Source organism: Trichoderma breve, chromosome 2 (genome assembly GCF_028502605.1).
Source record: "Trichoderma breve strain T069 chromosome 2, whole genome shotgun sequence".
Taxonomy (NCBI): Eukaryota; Fungi; Ascomycota; class Sordariomycetes; order Hypocreales; family Hypocreaceae; genus Trichoderma; species Trichoderma breve.
The window spans coordinates 4,912,343-4,927,530 of NC_079233.1; the positions used below are offsets into that span (position 1 = coordinate 4,912,343).

At 51.3% G+C, this 15,188-nt stretch overlaps 2 protein-coding genes across 2 annotated transcripts; one reads left to right on the forward strand and one right to left on the reverse strand.

The window, feature by feature from the left end:
- Positions 1-7,956: 7,956 nt before the first annotated feature.
- On the reverse strand, positions 7,957-10,585 carry T069G_03716 (fungal zn(2)-Cys(6) binuclear cluster domain-containing protein; the record flags this gene model as incomplete). The annotated part of the gene is made up of 3 exons (XM_056170926.1): positions 7,957-8,258; positions 8,409-10,083; positions 10,349-10,585. The coding sequence occupies 3 exons, from the start codon at positions 10,583-10,585 to the stop codon at positions 7,957-7,959; spliced, it is 2,214 nt and encodes a 737-aa protein (XP_056031818.1).
- Positions 10,586-13,674: 3,089 nt separating this feature from the next.
- Positions 13,675-15,179, forward strand: T069G_03717 (aldehyde dehydrogenase family domain-containing protein; the record flags this gene model as incomplete). The annotated part of the gene is made up of 2 exons (XM_056170927.1): positions 13,675-14,138; positions 14,198-15,179. The coding sequence occupies 2 exons, from the start codon at positions 13,675-13,677 to the stop codon at positions 15,177-15,179; spliced, it is 1,446 nt and encodes a 481-aa protein (XP_056031819.1).
- Between the last annotated feature and the right edge of the window lie 9 nt (positions 15,180-15,188).

The window sequence follows — 15,188 nt, forward strand, 5'->3', positions numbered from 1 at the left end:
TCGAAATCTCTCCCGTTAGCCAAGGCTGTTTCTGGCTCCGGCCGCACGCACAGCTCAGCACTTCCAGAATGGTCGCACCGCAAGTCCAATTACGGCACATCACTAAATGTGGAGTGCCAACATGGGGAGTCGGAGAGATGACCGCCGACTGACGACAGTGTTGGGCGGTGGCGCCACACCGTCTCCCATGCCCTTATCTGCACGCATTTGAGTGGTGGCAGTACGACGGAGGGGAAACCTGAAGTGGGATGAACGAATCACTTGCCCAACCAAGACCATCAATAGGGAGAAAGAAGCCGAGACTGATGGGCCAGCCCATGCGCCTGTATGATCCGTCTTGGAGACCGGGTAAGGGGGGAAGCCAATCTGGCCGAAAGGCAGCACTTTTTTTTCTCTCAGTCGCACTGCTGGCTCAGGCGGACGAAACAAGAGAGTTCGGCCCCGCGTCTGACCACTCATCTGATGGCGCAGCGCTCCACTGCGCTACTGCGTACTAAGATAGTGCGATCCGAGCCGTCGGGACGCGCTAGTAGGGGTATATTCGACTCACATTGGACGACAGTGACGCACGCCCCCTCCACTGGGCCAGGTATCCCTGCGACTGCCCGCACAGCCCCTGCCCGGCCAATGGGCGACCGCTCCGGACAGGCGCGCTAGGCCCGAAGCAGAACACATACGCGCGCGTCTACCCGCTGTGAAAGGGCCTGCCATTGGGTACCGACAGCGCCATAAGCGAGCCTGTGCTGTAACTACAGACTTCCCTCCTGCACGGCCAACACACAACCATCCATCACAAGAGAAAAATGTGTTGGCCAAGAGACAGATTAGTATCAGGATGCCTGCCTTCTGTGCACCACTCCCGTCGGGGGCTCTCGGTGCCGCATTGAGCGCTGGGCTGCTACTTTGCCTCCTGCGATGACTATCTTAGCCTCAGGTCATTTGGTGTTTCTCCGGTGTATGTCGTACTTCTGTCACGCGAATACTTGCAATTTGTCTCTCTTACGAGATTTACTGCACTGTTGTTTGATCTGCGGCCTAAAGAAGCGGCCCTACCCTGCCTTGCCGCAGTCTGGGACCTCTGCCAAACTCAAACCCATCAAGGCAGCCTTGAGTTGAGCCATCCCACAGCCTTGCTTGGTGCCGTTTGAGAAATGCAACTGCCCTCATTCTATTCGCCAACATGCGCAAATAAACACCAGCAGGACAGTTTGGTTACTACCAGTGGCCTTTCCCCTGGCCTCTCTCCTGACCTCTCCTTGTCCCTGTTTGCGTGATTTGCACGCTGTGCTGTTGGTCGCTGTAGGTCAGAGGCATGGAACGTTGTGTCTCGGCCAACAAGTATCTGCACCACCAGACGTATCTCACTTTCGCGCCGCTTTCTTCCTTGCGCACAAATTTCTCGCTTTTTCTACACCTCTCGCTTTATCGCCGTTTGCGGACATCTGGGCGAGCTTCATATTCCTAGCTGTCATCGTTCATCAGGTGGCCCCTAACCGGCGGCTATTACGATGGCGGATCCTCACGTTTGCTGATCGTTGTTCTTATTCACATCTAAGCGCCGACTTTGCAGCCATTTCTGCAGTGGCTCTGCCCCATTTCTGTTATATTTCAAAGATCCCACCGCAGCTCACACCTCTAGCCGCGTCAACAAGTCGTCTCATTAGCCGCGAGGCGACCAACGATCGAATGATACGCCAAAGAATAGAAGCCGGCGTGCTGTCTTCAACTTGCTAGCTCTGTGTGACCTCGCAATCCATCTGGATGCTTCTTCAGTGCATGCAAAATGGGCGCTACCGGATTGTTGGGCCTTGTTTCGGCTGGCTCTTCTCGCCCTTTGTCCCGTGCTTCTCCACTCACACACTCGTCTTCAATCTCCCTTGCCCATTTTTTCTGAGTCTGCGTCTCAAATGGCCTGGCGGCTTGCTGACTCTTGATCGTTGGCGAACCATGATTGAGAAATCAAACAATATGCGTCCACGATGTCCGCCGCAAGGCGTTAAAGCATGAGATAGCCGACATCTACTCATCGATTCTGTGTCTCTTCAACGGCTTGAGGAGATTCTGCCGCGTAATCAAGTTTCATTTGATTGCACTATCGAATCATGTACCTTGACTACGTCACTTCTCCTCATTCCCCTACAGTGCACCATCTGCAAGCCGCCCCTTTCACTATTCAAACGCTCCTTCGCGATCGACCAGCATAGCCATCCTTGATCTTCTTGGGTGATAGCTAGGCACAGGACCAATATCCATCAACGCTTCACTCTGCAATATACCGTACACCATCCGCTCTGGACCAATCCCAATCCCCCCTTTGCTCCGCATTCCAGAAGTCGCTCACGTCTGGGAAATCCAGCCACACGTATACCTACCTATTGAAGAATTACACTGTTTATGCGAACTAGATTTCAAGATTCTTGACCAGAGCATTCGGTTACGAGCTCATGGCCTAAGTAGCTTTCCCTACGAACTCTATGGTGAGACGAGTCACACCATTAGCTAAATGTTAGCTTCTACTCAGATGAGGAGTCACGCTAGAGCCTTTCTCCCCGGGATAACACGGCCCAAGCATGTTGAGAATTGCCACACAACCGCTGGATCTGGCGGATCCGCTCTATGCCGTGACAGAGTGTCGAACGGAAGGTAACGATCAGACTCAGGAACAAAGATGATCGATCCCGAGTTCAAAGTCCCAGCGCCTGCGGATCCCCTTCCATCCACAGCCTGGTTATGCCTGGATAAACGGAGGCCGGCCAAATGAAGGTACCACTGCTTTCTTCTTCCATTGGTTCTCTTATGTTGCTCATGCTTGCAACGGCCATGCGCATGCAGACACTGGCAAATGGGATGATGCCGGATACAAGGCTCTTGACTACTCTACTATGATATCTAAACTTCATCTGACCGCTAAGAACTCCGCAGAGTCTTGCCCATCTGTACCGAACAGAACAAGGATATTAGTGCTCTGGTACTTTTGTTACTCCGATCAACGGTCGATGCTTGACATGTGGACTAGGAGGATGAACTCGAAGAAGCAACTCCCCCTCCCCCTGGATAGCTTCTATCGTGCCCCATCCCGACCCCATCCGTGATCCCTTCCTGTTGACCCTCATTTATACCTGCTTAGCTCGCTCTGCGCCCTATCCCTGGTTGCAAATCTGTTACAGGGCTGCCTTCTGGGGGCGTGCCCTTCTTGCTTCTCGCGGAGCTCACGGGCCAAGGCCGCACCGTTGCTGCCCACTTGGCGCCAACCTCCACAGCCCACGGTGTAATTCACGGCTCGGCATTGCCCATTGTGCCGCCGAGTTCGCCTCAGTGCCAGCCCTTTTCATGCAAGCGTATGAGATGATTACGAGCAGCATTCGACCCAGCCAGCCAATAGCACTCCAAGAAACATACTACTCCATCCATCTTGACTCGAGCCCTCCCCTTCCACTGATGGACGGGTGGAAGCTCATCCATGCCAATTATGCTTTCAAAGCAATGGAGCAAATCACAGATGATCATCTTTGGTCGTGACAAACGCCGGCTCCAGGAGCGGATGTCTAGCCCAAAGCCCGATTGCACATCACCCGCACGCCTTAGTTTCTTTCGAGAGGCGCCATACTCTTTTCCTGATGATCTCGGCGGATGTCACCAAAGCCGAGAACAGCGCTCGTGCCTATCACATGGGTCCCTCGTCTTCTCGATGGCGACCATTGGACGCTCACACCCACACACTCTACAAGCAATCCAAGGCAAGACTAAAACAGGAGGCATGGTCATAGCAATCAATCAAGCCAGTCAATTGCCGGCCATCTACACCTCCGTGCATTGTACGTAAATCTAGAGGAGGGGGGTCAGGAGAAAAGAGGGCGTTCGAGAGCTTTTGCATTCTTCATGAGGCTTGCAGTCTAATCCCAGCAAGGAAGTGCCAAGCGAGAAGAAGAGCTCTCCATGTCAAGGAGCACCAAGTGTACAGTGCTTCTTTCGAGTCTATCGACTATTGCGGATAGTTTCCTAGTCCCCCATCATGTGCACTGCCTAAATTTGCTCTGCCGTGCGCAGAAGGGCCGTTTTCTTCTCGTTTCCGTTGACAGAATAGTCTGCGGAGGCTTGTCACTGCGCTCCGTCTGGGGATATTCCCACAAAAGGTCGTCAACCAGTTTCATCATACGAGTAGGTAGTCGCCTACTCCCCTAAGTCGACGAAAGGGGCGAAGTGCTTGGGGCTTAAGTGACATCGATGACGGTCCAGAGCCAGTAAGTAGTCGCCTGTCCCCAGGGAAATCAGAGTTCAGATCATAATGCGAGCAGGACGCTTACTTCTACAGTTATCTAGGACGAAAATCCGTCCGTTGCTCTCCATCGTCGACGATTGTGAGCCAAAGGAATATCCACGGCTCCGCATATGAGGAATCAAGAATCTCAAATCCATGACGGCCATCGCATTACCTTCTTAGCCTCTCTCTCATAGGTTTTATACCAACAATATTATAGGCGCAAACTCCATAAAGTCTGGCCACGGGCGCGGCCGGGACACCACACCAAATGCTGTCAATTTGCGTAGATCTCCACGCCTCTAGACGGATCGCGCTCAACAAAGTCTACCTACAGTTTGATTAAACGGCGGCGACTTCTTGCCTCTCAAAAGTCTCCGCAGGATCGGGCCAAGGTGAACCATACAGCTCTCGTGGTTCGTGTTGGTTCCCTCCCGGATCTCCCAGGCTATTCCTTCTTTCTTGCTCCTTCTTTTCTTTTTCTTACTTTCGCCCTGTCCTGACAGGAATGGAGGCAGGGTTCCATTTTGCTGTTGGTCGACCAACATGGACTTTTCCTCGATCATTCTTAGACTTGGGAAACACCAACACCCCTCCGTCTCCCCACTTGGGTAAATCAAACTCGCCTTCGCCTTCGTGGTCAATACCAAAGAGTGGCCAAGGCTTTTTCCTTAGCTTGTTTACAGAGAAAGATGTACTCCGTATGAGATTGGGAAAAGATAACTCGGAGGAGACATCTAGCAGGGTTCTTTTTAGACTGAGGGGGGTGTGCAGTCTTGGGCCACGGCTTGTCAACGAGGCGACTAGAGAGCTGGTAGGCATCGTTCGATGACGGTATTGGATCAAATGGCAAATTTGCTCTTCGCCCCGGTCTCGGATATTGGAGTGATGTGCTGGTTAGTGTTGATTCGAGCCATGGCGGATGAGCAAATTGTGGCCCCGAATCGTCATTCAGCTCGAGCATGATTGACTGGAAATCTGCGCCTCAACCAAGGCAGAATTTGATCTGAGATGGAGGAGAAGAGAATTGCGAGATGCGTCATTCTTTATACGTTGACTGTCTTTTCAAACAGATGTCGTTATATGCGGTCTCTTTTTGGGCCGCTTTTTGTGGCCTCGGCCCGGCCATTTCGGGAGGCCAAGCGCGACGACACGCCACGGCACAGCCAGCATATAAGAGGATCCTCGTGAGACTTGCGCTGTTGTGGATGAAGCGAACAGGCGGCAACTAGGCACAACGGCATCTGGGCAGTATTAGAGATGCCTTTCTGTTGGCGGCTTCATCCGCTTCTTCCCGCCATCGTGGTGTTGGCAAGAGGACTAACACTGCCAGACTCAACACTGCCCGGCAAGAATAGAGAGAGAGAGAGAGAGAGAGGCAAAAAACGGGTTACGAACGTGCATTACGCTACGGTGAAACGATCGGGACCTGCGACCAACATGCATTCATAGCTTTCTTTACTTTTTACCTGGGGGGAAGGTCAAGATAACCCGCATTAGGACGGGTGATGGCGGGTAAATGCAATATTGAACGACGACATAGACCTGCTGTTGGACCAGGAGATCGATTTCGCAGGCACGAGCTTTTATCTTGGGAGTGGCTTCCGGCTTTTTACGACTTTAACCTGGCTGTAGGATTCACGACTCGATCCAAGCGAGGTGACATGGCAAACAGAAGAGACTAAAGCCGGCTGTGTGCAAGTCCCTACACAGGCGAGGGGTTCTTTTTTTCTTTTTTTTTATCGACTTTTCCTTCTTTCCCCCTTTTTGGGGAGGCCGGGGCTGACCAACAGCAGAAGAGAATCTCGTTTAACACCCTTGAAGGGGGAGGATGGAGGATCAGGATCCGAGTTTTTGCTGCTCCTGTCCGCTTCTCCCCGTTGGAATGGCTGTGGCTGGCTGTCAATTACAGTTACTGAAAATAGTGTGTGAGATTTCAAAATGGCGGTGTTTCTGCTGTGCCTTGCCTTGCTTTGCTACTGGGTCGTTCGTAAGTCGTTCGTAAGGAGAGTGAGATTGTTTTATTTCGAGGTGACTGAGACAATTATGCTGCTTGTTTAGTTTGTTCGAAATCCATCCTCCAGGTCCCTGGATCGCCCGCTACGTACTCGTAGTTAGTTTTGAGTTTTGTCTCGGCGTCCTTGGACGTGAGACACCCATCGATGCTAGTTTAGTGTATGTGTCACTACTTTGAGTTGAGTTTCAGGGACTTTGTTTCTTTCTGGATGAGGGAAATGTATTTCTTTTTGGGGTGTGTATAGAATGCTCTGATCTTCTCGCGGATGCATACCATTTATGTGAAACTGCCTATGCTTGATGTTTCGTAGTATAATGAATTACGATCTTCCGAATCATAGATCTAGAACATTTAGTATCATTTCAGGATGATCTTTTATTGTCTTGTATCAGTATTTTGTCTCATTCAAAGTGGACTCGGCGCTCCGAGTTGTATTTCTTTTACCTTGTGAAACTACCTATGCTTAATGTTTCGTGATAGTCTAAAATGAATCAAGATTTCCCAAAGCGAATATCTAGAGCATTTAACACCATTGCATAAGAATCTTTCATTGTCTTATATCTGCATTTCGCCTCATTTGAAGCGGAGGCAGCGCTCTTTGGGATGAGCTGTATTGAGATTACCTTTACTAGGGCGCTAGCATCTATTCACTGCCATTGTCTTTATGATTCTGGAGACTGGTATGGATTTTCGAATCGCAATAAAGAAGGAGTGGTTACTTTTCTTCTTGCATTTTAATGATGTTTGCTGTTATTCTGTGCTCTTCATCTGTTGCTATAACTCATGGTCCAAGAAGTTCATCATTTTACGATCAACTGCGGAGGAAAGAAAACTGGCAACCAACCGAAAACAAAAGGTATAACATTATTTAAAATATGAATAATAATCAGTCGCCAGCTTCAAATAGAACCGATAGTTCCTCCTGTCTCTCAATAAATGCATTGGAAGATTCTGCGATGGAATATATACCGTCAACTCTAGGGTAGCAAGACAAGGATGAAGACGAAATATCATGATGATAACATTCAGCAAACACGTGTAACAACACGACAGGATTCATTCAATATACAGTTATTCATTACACTACTTACGTATTTTGCCTGTATACCGGTATATCACAGCCCAAGCCCCTTTTCCGATACGCAAAGATGAAACCGAATTGCAAATCCAAAACTGCCCCATTGCCTTCCCCAGATATATTTTCCCACGGGCAGCACAAATAAAAAGAAAAGTATGAAAAGTCATGCCAACGTATAAACATAGTGAAACCCAAAGCCCAACATAAGAAAATGACCTAGGTATGATGACCGCGAGAGACGTCTACGCGGTATTCCCAGCTCCCAAGCAAAACGATACACAAACGTAGTAAAAAAGCACTCTGGTATAAAACAAAAACTCACGTATGAAAAACCCCCCTCCTCCTCTCCACATGTAACATAATTTTCACTTTGTTGTTCACAGCACGAAGTTAAAATCCCGGATGCAACCGATCTAATCCAAGCGGTCTTTTGAAGTGTCGTCTCTGCAAACTTGCCATTTAGGTTGGGGCCTCTCCGGTAGCAAGAAAAAAGGAGGATTAAAGAGTAGAGGAGGGGAAAGAAAGAAAGAAACCGACTCATGGATTTAGTTTCCCGACCCCATCAGATTCAGAACGTTGTTCTTCACAGGTTTGCTGGGCATTCTATGCACCTTCGAGAGGCGGTACAAACGAATAGTTGAAGTCAAGAAGGCCGTCCAGCATCCAGTGCTGGGGATCGAAGAAATCATAGTTGGTGTCGCCATAATTCATGTTTCCAATTATACTGGTCGGTGCGGTTGGAGGGGCAGACAAGCCTGGGGCGCCTGGTGTTAGTACACCATTCGCAGTAAGCATGTTGTTGGACGTGGGGAGACTGTGTGATGGCATCAACGTGCTGTCAAGTTGCGACGACGCGGCTGAGGACTCATTGGCCGAATCCGGATTCGTAGGGTGCTTCAAGGCAGCTGCACGGCAAATATTAGCTTTCCATTGACAAGAACGAAATAACACACTCGCTTCCCGTCGAGACAAGGCAGAGAGAAAAGAAAAGGGGGGAATATCCTGCAGGTTTCAAGTGCAGCTGGTGTACCCACAGGCCGAATTGTATCGCTTACCTTCGAGCGATCCTCTGCCCAAAGCTTGATACTCCTCTCTCCATCTCCAAACGGAGTCGAAAACAAGGCTCATACTGTGACGACATCGTACTTTAAGCTGTAGGCTGTCGTCGACTTGGATGGGAGAATCGTCTTCGCGGTTGTAGTTCTTCTGATCCAACCGGGCACCGTTCCACATCTGCACCATTAGTTCGGCCAAACGCCACTGCAAATCGTTGGTAACCACACTGGTGGCACGGATGGCCTGGATGGAGCGGTGGAAGAGGTTTCGCCCGCGTTGGAAGTCAATCGTCTTGGAGAAGAAGGACCGCATCAACTTGAGCAAGGTAAAAGCAGCAGCTACTAACATCTGCTGTATGTAGTTGGTCGCGTAGAGCAAAAAGGTGCCCCCGATATTGTCGTGCGGAGATGTTACCTTGTCCACCTCTAAGAGATCGTCTAGGAAGCTGACTGTAGCCCGCCACAAACCCATCAGATCGTCCAAGTAGCCAGGCGTCTTGCTGGAGTCGAAAAATCCGGCCAGTCTCATGTGAAGGGCAGCGGCACGCAAGTGCAGATTTACGACGGCACCCAGCTGCTGAGACATGATGGACGCATACAACTCTGAATACTCGCGTCGGTATACTCTCATGAGCATTGCCCTGTGCTCGTCTCCGGCGACACCTCTGGGATCGCTTGCGTTGCTATACATTTCCTTGGAAACCTTGTCGCAGAATCTTTCAATTTGGAGTCGGGCCTCCAATTCGGGAGAGAGATGCAACGCCGGGTCGTCGCCGGGTCGAAGGGCCAGAGTCCAGTCATACAAGGAAGAAGCTGGTTGGCCATAGCCAGTGCCGATGTTTTGTGCCACAATGTTGCACACGGCCCACGTAGTGACACGGTCGGCAAGCTGCTCCTTATTCAGATCGACTGAGGTTCGAGAGAAGTCTTGGATGTGGTTAGGGCGATGCAACCCGATTCCAGTCGCCGTCTTCATCATGACACCACAGAGAATGTGAGTCGGGTCAGAAGTGGTTGTGCTGGTGGGTAATGGCCAGGCGCAGAGCAGGCACATTGCCTTGACGACGTAGTAATTGCTAGGCACTTCGCCGATGGTGGTCCACAGGAACCTGGTCAATGGTCCAGAGAGGTTGGAGATGAGGTTGGCGCAATTGGCAGGGCTAAATCGACGGGCAGCGACAGCGACAATGGACCAAAACAGGAGAGGGTGTTGTTGGTGATATTGGTCTGGGGATTGCTGGGGATTTAAGAATGGAAGAAATGGGTGGTAGAATGCGAAGAATTCGTTGAATAGATGGGTGACCGCTTCATCGGTCAGCTGGACCCCTTCCAACTCGTGAGAGAATCGCGGCATGCTATACGAGCCTCCTCTCTTGAGGTGCAGTAGGGACGACACAGCCTCGTCAGAACCCATCAGAGAAGGATTTCGCGTGTGAGAGTAGGTCGCAGTGCTCGGCGCCATGGGAGAGTTGAGAGTGTCGTCGTCGTCGAGTAGGTAGCCTTGAGCCTGGGCGCGGGCGATGTTGCGCCGTAGACGGTCAATCTCCTTTTCCATCTCGGCATGCTTGGATCGCTTCCCAATGCGCTTGAAATTTGATTCAATCTTGCATTCGAGCTTTAGACGGTTGCATCGTGAGCAGCTCTGGAATGGTTCTTGAACGACATTACACCGCAACTATTGCGCAACAATTGAATCACGAATTAGCCACCATAACAAGGCAATCAATTGCAGACCGCGCCGGGGAGGACACAAGACAGGGCAGGGCAGAAGAGGGCATGGTAATTATATATCAGAGCAGAACAGAGCAGAATAGAGTAGAGCAGAGAAACAAAAGCATCAACTCCCTCTGAGACTCTCCCTCGAGTATCTGGAAATAGTAGGCAGGTATGGTGGGGGAGGCGAGGATCGGGACATGGCAGGGTCCGAGGGGCTGACTCACCTTTTGCTGGCGACACTCGTTGCACGCGCGCTTGACGCCGGGCTGGCGCTTCTTGTCGTGATCACCGTTCTCGTGGTGGTCGCCGTGATCATCTTCGTTGATGCTGCCGGGGCTGCTCTCGAGGCCCATGCCACCGCTTCTCTTGCGCTTGGGTATTCCGTTCCCGTGGCGAGAGCTGGCAGGGCTGGTTGGGCTCATCGAAGGGGCCCCCCGGCCAACACCTGGTGAGCCATCCATACCGATGTTTTTAGAGTGTGCTTGGAATCGACGTGTTGTGCCTCTATGCTAGCCAAGAGACGGTGCTTGGCAGCAGTTCGCAGTTGGAGACGCTGTTGCGGTGCGAGGCCGATGGAGGGGGGCTGACGCTACAGCTTTGGAGGCGATGTCGACTGGCGGCTTTGGAGCGGCCGGGCTGGTCGCGCGAGGCCGCAGCGGAACAGCGGCGGAGGCCCGGGATGCAATGGAGGCCGGTATGTGTAAGGACGGATTGGCTGGTCCTGAGGCCGAGTGCGGACGATGATGCTGGTATGGCCCAGGATAACTTTTTTTTTTTTGGTGATGGCGGAGGGAAAAGTCCAAAAAGCTGGAGCACCCGCCGCCTTGCAAAAAAGTTGATGTGCTGGACTGGAACCAGACGGTACCTGCCGGCGGCGCCAAGTGACTAGGGGAGTGGCCCCGTCGAGAAGTACAGCGCAGGTACTCCGTAATTGCTTAGCTGCAGCGCTCCGGCCGTCAGTCAGTCACATCAAGTCCGTCCGTGACAGCAAATGCACCGCCGGCGAATTACTGGACAATAATCAATTTTGTTGTTCCTTGTCCTGTCCTTTGTTTGTTTGCTTGCTTGTTTTCCCCCTCTCTATTCTTATACATCTACCTAGTGTCTATATATGTGAATCACTCTCTAGTGATACTTGGGCATTCATTACTATAAAATAATAAATCCTGCACAATTCGCTACTCCGTGCTGGCTGTTCTGTATGCAAGTGCTCGCGGCTGCCAATCGCCGGCGCCGCCCAGCTGCAGGCCGTGTCCAAACAGACCCAGAAATGGCCCAGACGGCCCCCAGACGTTGCACCAGAAAAAGCCCACAAGGCGCGGAGACCAAGAGGCGAGGGCAGCCACAGTGGGGTCCCCGAGCGCTGATTGGCTCTGCGCCGCATGGAATGTCACGTGAGGAGGCTGGCTTTGAGTTTGGGCCAATCACAAGCGGCCAAAAAATATTCAGAAGCGGGGTATCATCAAGCTGCGACTGTGGGAATCCTCCGCCATTGCGACCGCTGATTGGTCGGCTGCGGTGGAGGGCGTCGGTCTCATGGCAAGGTGCAGCACTAATGCCGCTGTGCGCAGCGGAGCTACTGAGTTTGTCTGCACCAGAGCAGGTACTTGGCCTCTACTTGCGTCTACTTGTGCCAACTTGTGCCTTGGTGGCGGCCGAGGAAGCATTTCTCGTCGCAAGAAAGCACACACGAGCTAGCACAAACAAATGCGCTCCGTATGACAGTCTGCTATTACGAGTACTACTGCTGCTAGTGGCCTCAATCTGTGACTCTTGTGTACACTTACAAAGTACGACGCTCCATGTGATATCAGCCACCAGCCAGCCGTGCAAGGGGCGACTGTTTTCCGTTTTGCCGTTCTACCATGTTAGTCTTAGTAAAGTCAGCCATGAGTTTGTATGTACGGAGTAGTATTAGTAGAATTCCTGCAGCGTGATTCGGCCGACATCTTAGAGGTACCAAGGAATGAAAAGCTACATTCTGGGCATCCAATTCGCAGTGCAACCATATTGTATCTCTACACCAACACGGCATCTCTCTTCCATACTGGTTGCCTTACCTAAGCACACGGCTCATCCTCACCCTCCCAAAGCCAGAACAGAATCCTCCCATCATGTCATCCAATGCTCTCTTCTCAAAACCCATCACGACATATCTGACTCCCCCTTCAGCTAAACCAACTCATCTCACATCTCATGCGACCAGCCTCGGCATCGGTGGATCGTGCTGCATCTGCCAGATACGGCGTAGTGCCGGCCAGCTGGAGCTAGCCCCTGGCCGCTGCTCTCATTCCATCTTATCAGAGACAAATCGGAATCGCCTGTCTCATCAGCCAACGTGGCACGTCTCGACACCGCCTTAGACATCCAGTCAAGTCACCCAATTGCTCTGTGCCTGACGTGAGATTAGCTTGAATAAGCTTTGTCGCCAATCGGGAAGCGTCAGACACTTTTCCTAGCCGGGCATCTTTGCTGGCGCCCCAATTCTTCCGTCGTTTTCTGGAAGCGTGGGGTAAGAGTCAAACTTACAATATTCCTCATCACCTTTGATTTCATCTATATGTGATTCCTGAATCGGCAATCCTTGTTTGAGCATTGAATCCAGCATCAACTGTTTATACTTTCTTCGTCGTTATTGGTTCCTTTCTCTGTGTGGGTTGTTGCCGTTACCATTCGGCGCATTTGTGTGACACGGCGTGTCATCATGACGGACACCACACCAACGCAACCACCCGTCAAAAGGACGCTGAAACCGGTCCCCGATCGTGGGATTCGGGTGCAATCTTCTAAAACAAAATCCAGTCATCAATTTGCTCTTCCCGGTTCTTTACCGGAGCCTGGTGGGTGCTGCGCTGACTCGCCATCCCAAAGCGTACAGTATCACTTACATGACTTGTCAGAAACCATCCAAATCAACACCACTTCAGTGCCACAGCCGTTTCTAGAGCCGGACAAGTTGGAGCAGTGGAAATGAAACACAAAGAAGATCCGATTACTATAGTATTACGATTCTCGGGTTTATTGACTTCACTCACGAGCTTTCGGTCGGAAATACAATCACTTGGCCTCTGAGCTCCGAAGCCACCTGACTAATCGGCTCCGGTTGGTAATTTCTGCCCGTGATACGCGAGAATGTCCGGGGTAGTGAAGGGATTCGATGCTCACAAAGAACTTACTCACGAGGCTTGAGGGGTCACCACTGCCTCTTTGCCATGCTTGATGCTACAGTGCCGTTTCTCAGAGCCGACGCTATATCAATAATTCCATGCTAAGGTAGTGCTGGATTGGATCTGGAACCGACCCCGCACAGACCAAGGTAGATCGCCATCTCAAATTCTATCATCGGCTCGGCTACAAAGTGGGTTGAACAGACTCCTTGCTCAAGGCATCTGGGAGGATAAATAGCTGCCATCAAGGCAAAGCAGCGTTGGAGATACTCATTGCAGAACCTCTTGGCCTCGATCACATTTGGAAGCCTCACAGGTTTTCTTTTTCTATTTTTTCTTGTTTTTCTTCCTCGCTTTCACAACACCAGGCCAATACATATAAAATGTTCCTAGGAGAGACCAAGGACGGGCACGTCGTGCCTTTCATCATCAATGGCCAAGACTACCATCCAGAGAGATCATTTGATGTCATATCTCCTGTAACGGGCAAAGTATCACACCGTTGTGGTGCTGCCACCGTAGCAGATGCCACCGCGGCTGTCGATGCGGCTGCAGCGGCCTTCAAGACATGGAGAAAGTCAACGCCTGCCCATCGTCGTGACATTTTACTCAAGGCCGCCCATATCATTCAGCAGAAGACTGATGAGCTGGCTGAGATCATGTCACATGAGACGGGGGCTGCGACTCCCTGGGCTCTCTTCAACATCAACACGGCGGCAGACCTGATTAGAGACGCTGCCAGCCGAACCTCTGCCATCGAAGGCTCGTTTCCTACCTTGATGGATCCCAATACTAGCGGCATCGTTATGCGAGAGCCCTACGGAGTTGTTCTGTCCGTGGCTCCTTGGTAAGCTATCACACATCTGACTCTGCATTCTCAACCACTCCATCTCACAATTTCACCAGGAACGCCCCCTACATTCTACCCACTCGTTCTATTGTAGGCCCTGTTGCCGCAGGAAACACAGTCATTCTCAAAGCCTCTGAGTTTGCGCCGCAATGCATGAGGGCCCTTGTATCCGCCTTCCACGAGGCCGGTCTGCCCAAAGGTGTCATAAACATGATTGCCCACGACCGGGATACTGCGGCTGAGATCACATCGTCTTTGATTGCCAATCCCCACATCAGGAAGATCAACTTCACGGGTAGCACCAACGTTGGGCGAGTCATTGGAAGACTCGCTGGCGAGCACCTTAAACCAGTTATTCTCGAGCTTGGCGGCAAAGCGCCGGCCATTGTGTGGGAGGATGCGGATCTTGATTCTGCAGCCCAGCAATGCGCACTAGGCGCATTCCTTCACGGCGGCCAGATCTGCATGTCTACGGAGAGGATCATTGTCCACAAGAACATCAAGAGTCAGTTTCAGGAGAAGCTGAAAGCAGTAGTCAATGGCATGTTCCCGTCTGACGGACCCTCTCCTATACTCATCAACGAAATGGCCGTCAAGCGTAACAAGGCGCTCGTCGAGAATGCCACCTCCAAAGGCGCAACGGTGATTATTGGAGACGTCAAGGCTCTCGAGTCCCGTGTCGCCGAGCTGCGGCCTATCGTTGTCGACAAGGTCACGCCTGATATGGATATCTACAAGACAGAGTCGTTTGGCCCGACAGTCTCCCTGTATGAGATTGAGACGGAGGAGGAAGCCATTGAGCTTGCAAACGACTCCGATTACGGCCTAACGTCGGCCGTCTTCACAGAGGATCTCAGAAGGGGCCTGCGTTTCGCGAGGGAGATTGATTGTGGTGCCGTTCACATCAACAACATGACTGTTCACGATGAACCTGCTCTGCCGCATGGAGGTACCAAGTCGAGTGGATTTGGGCGCTTCAACTCATCCGTCGGGCTGGATGAGTGGGTGAGAACAAAGACTGTTACTTTCAAGAACTAATACTGTCAA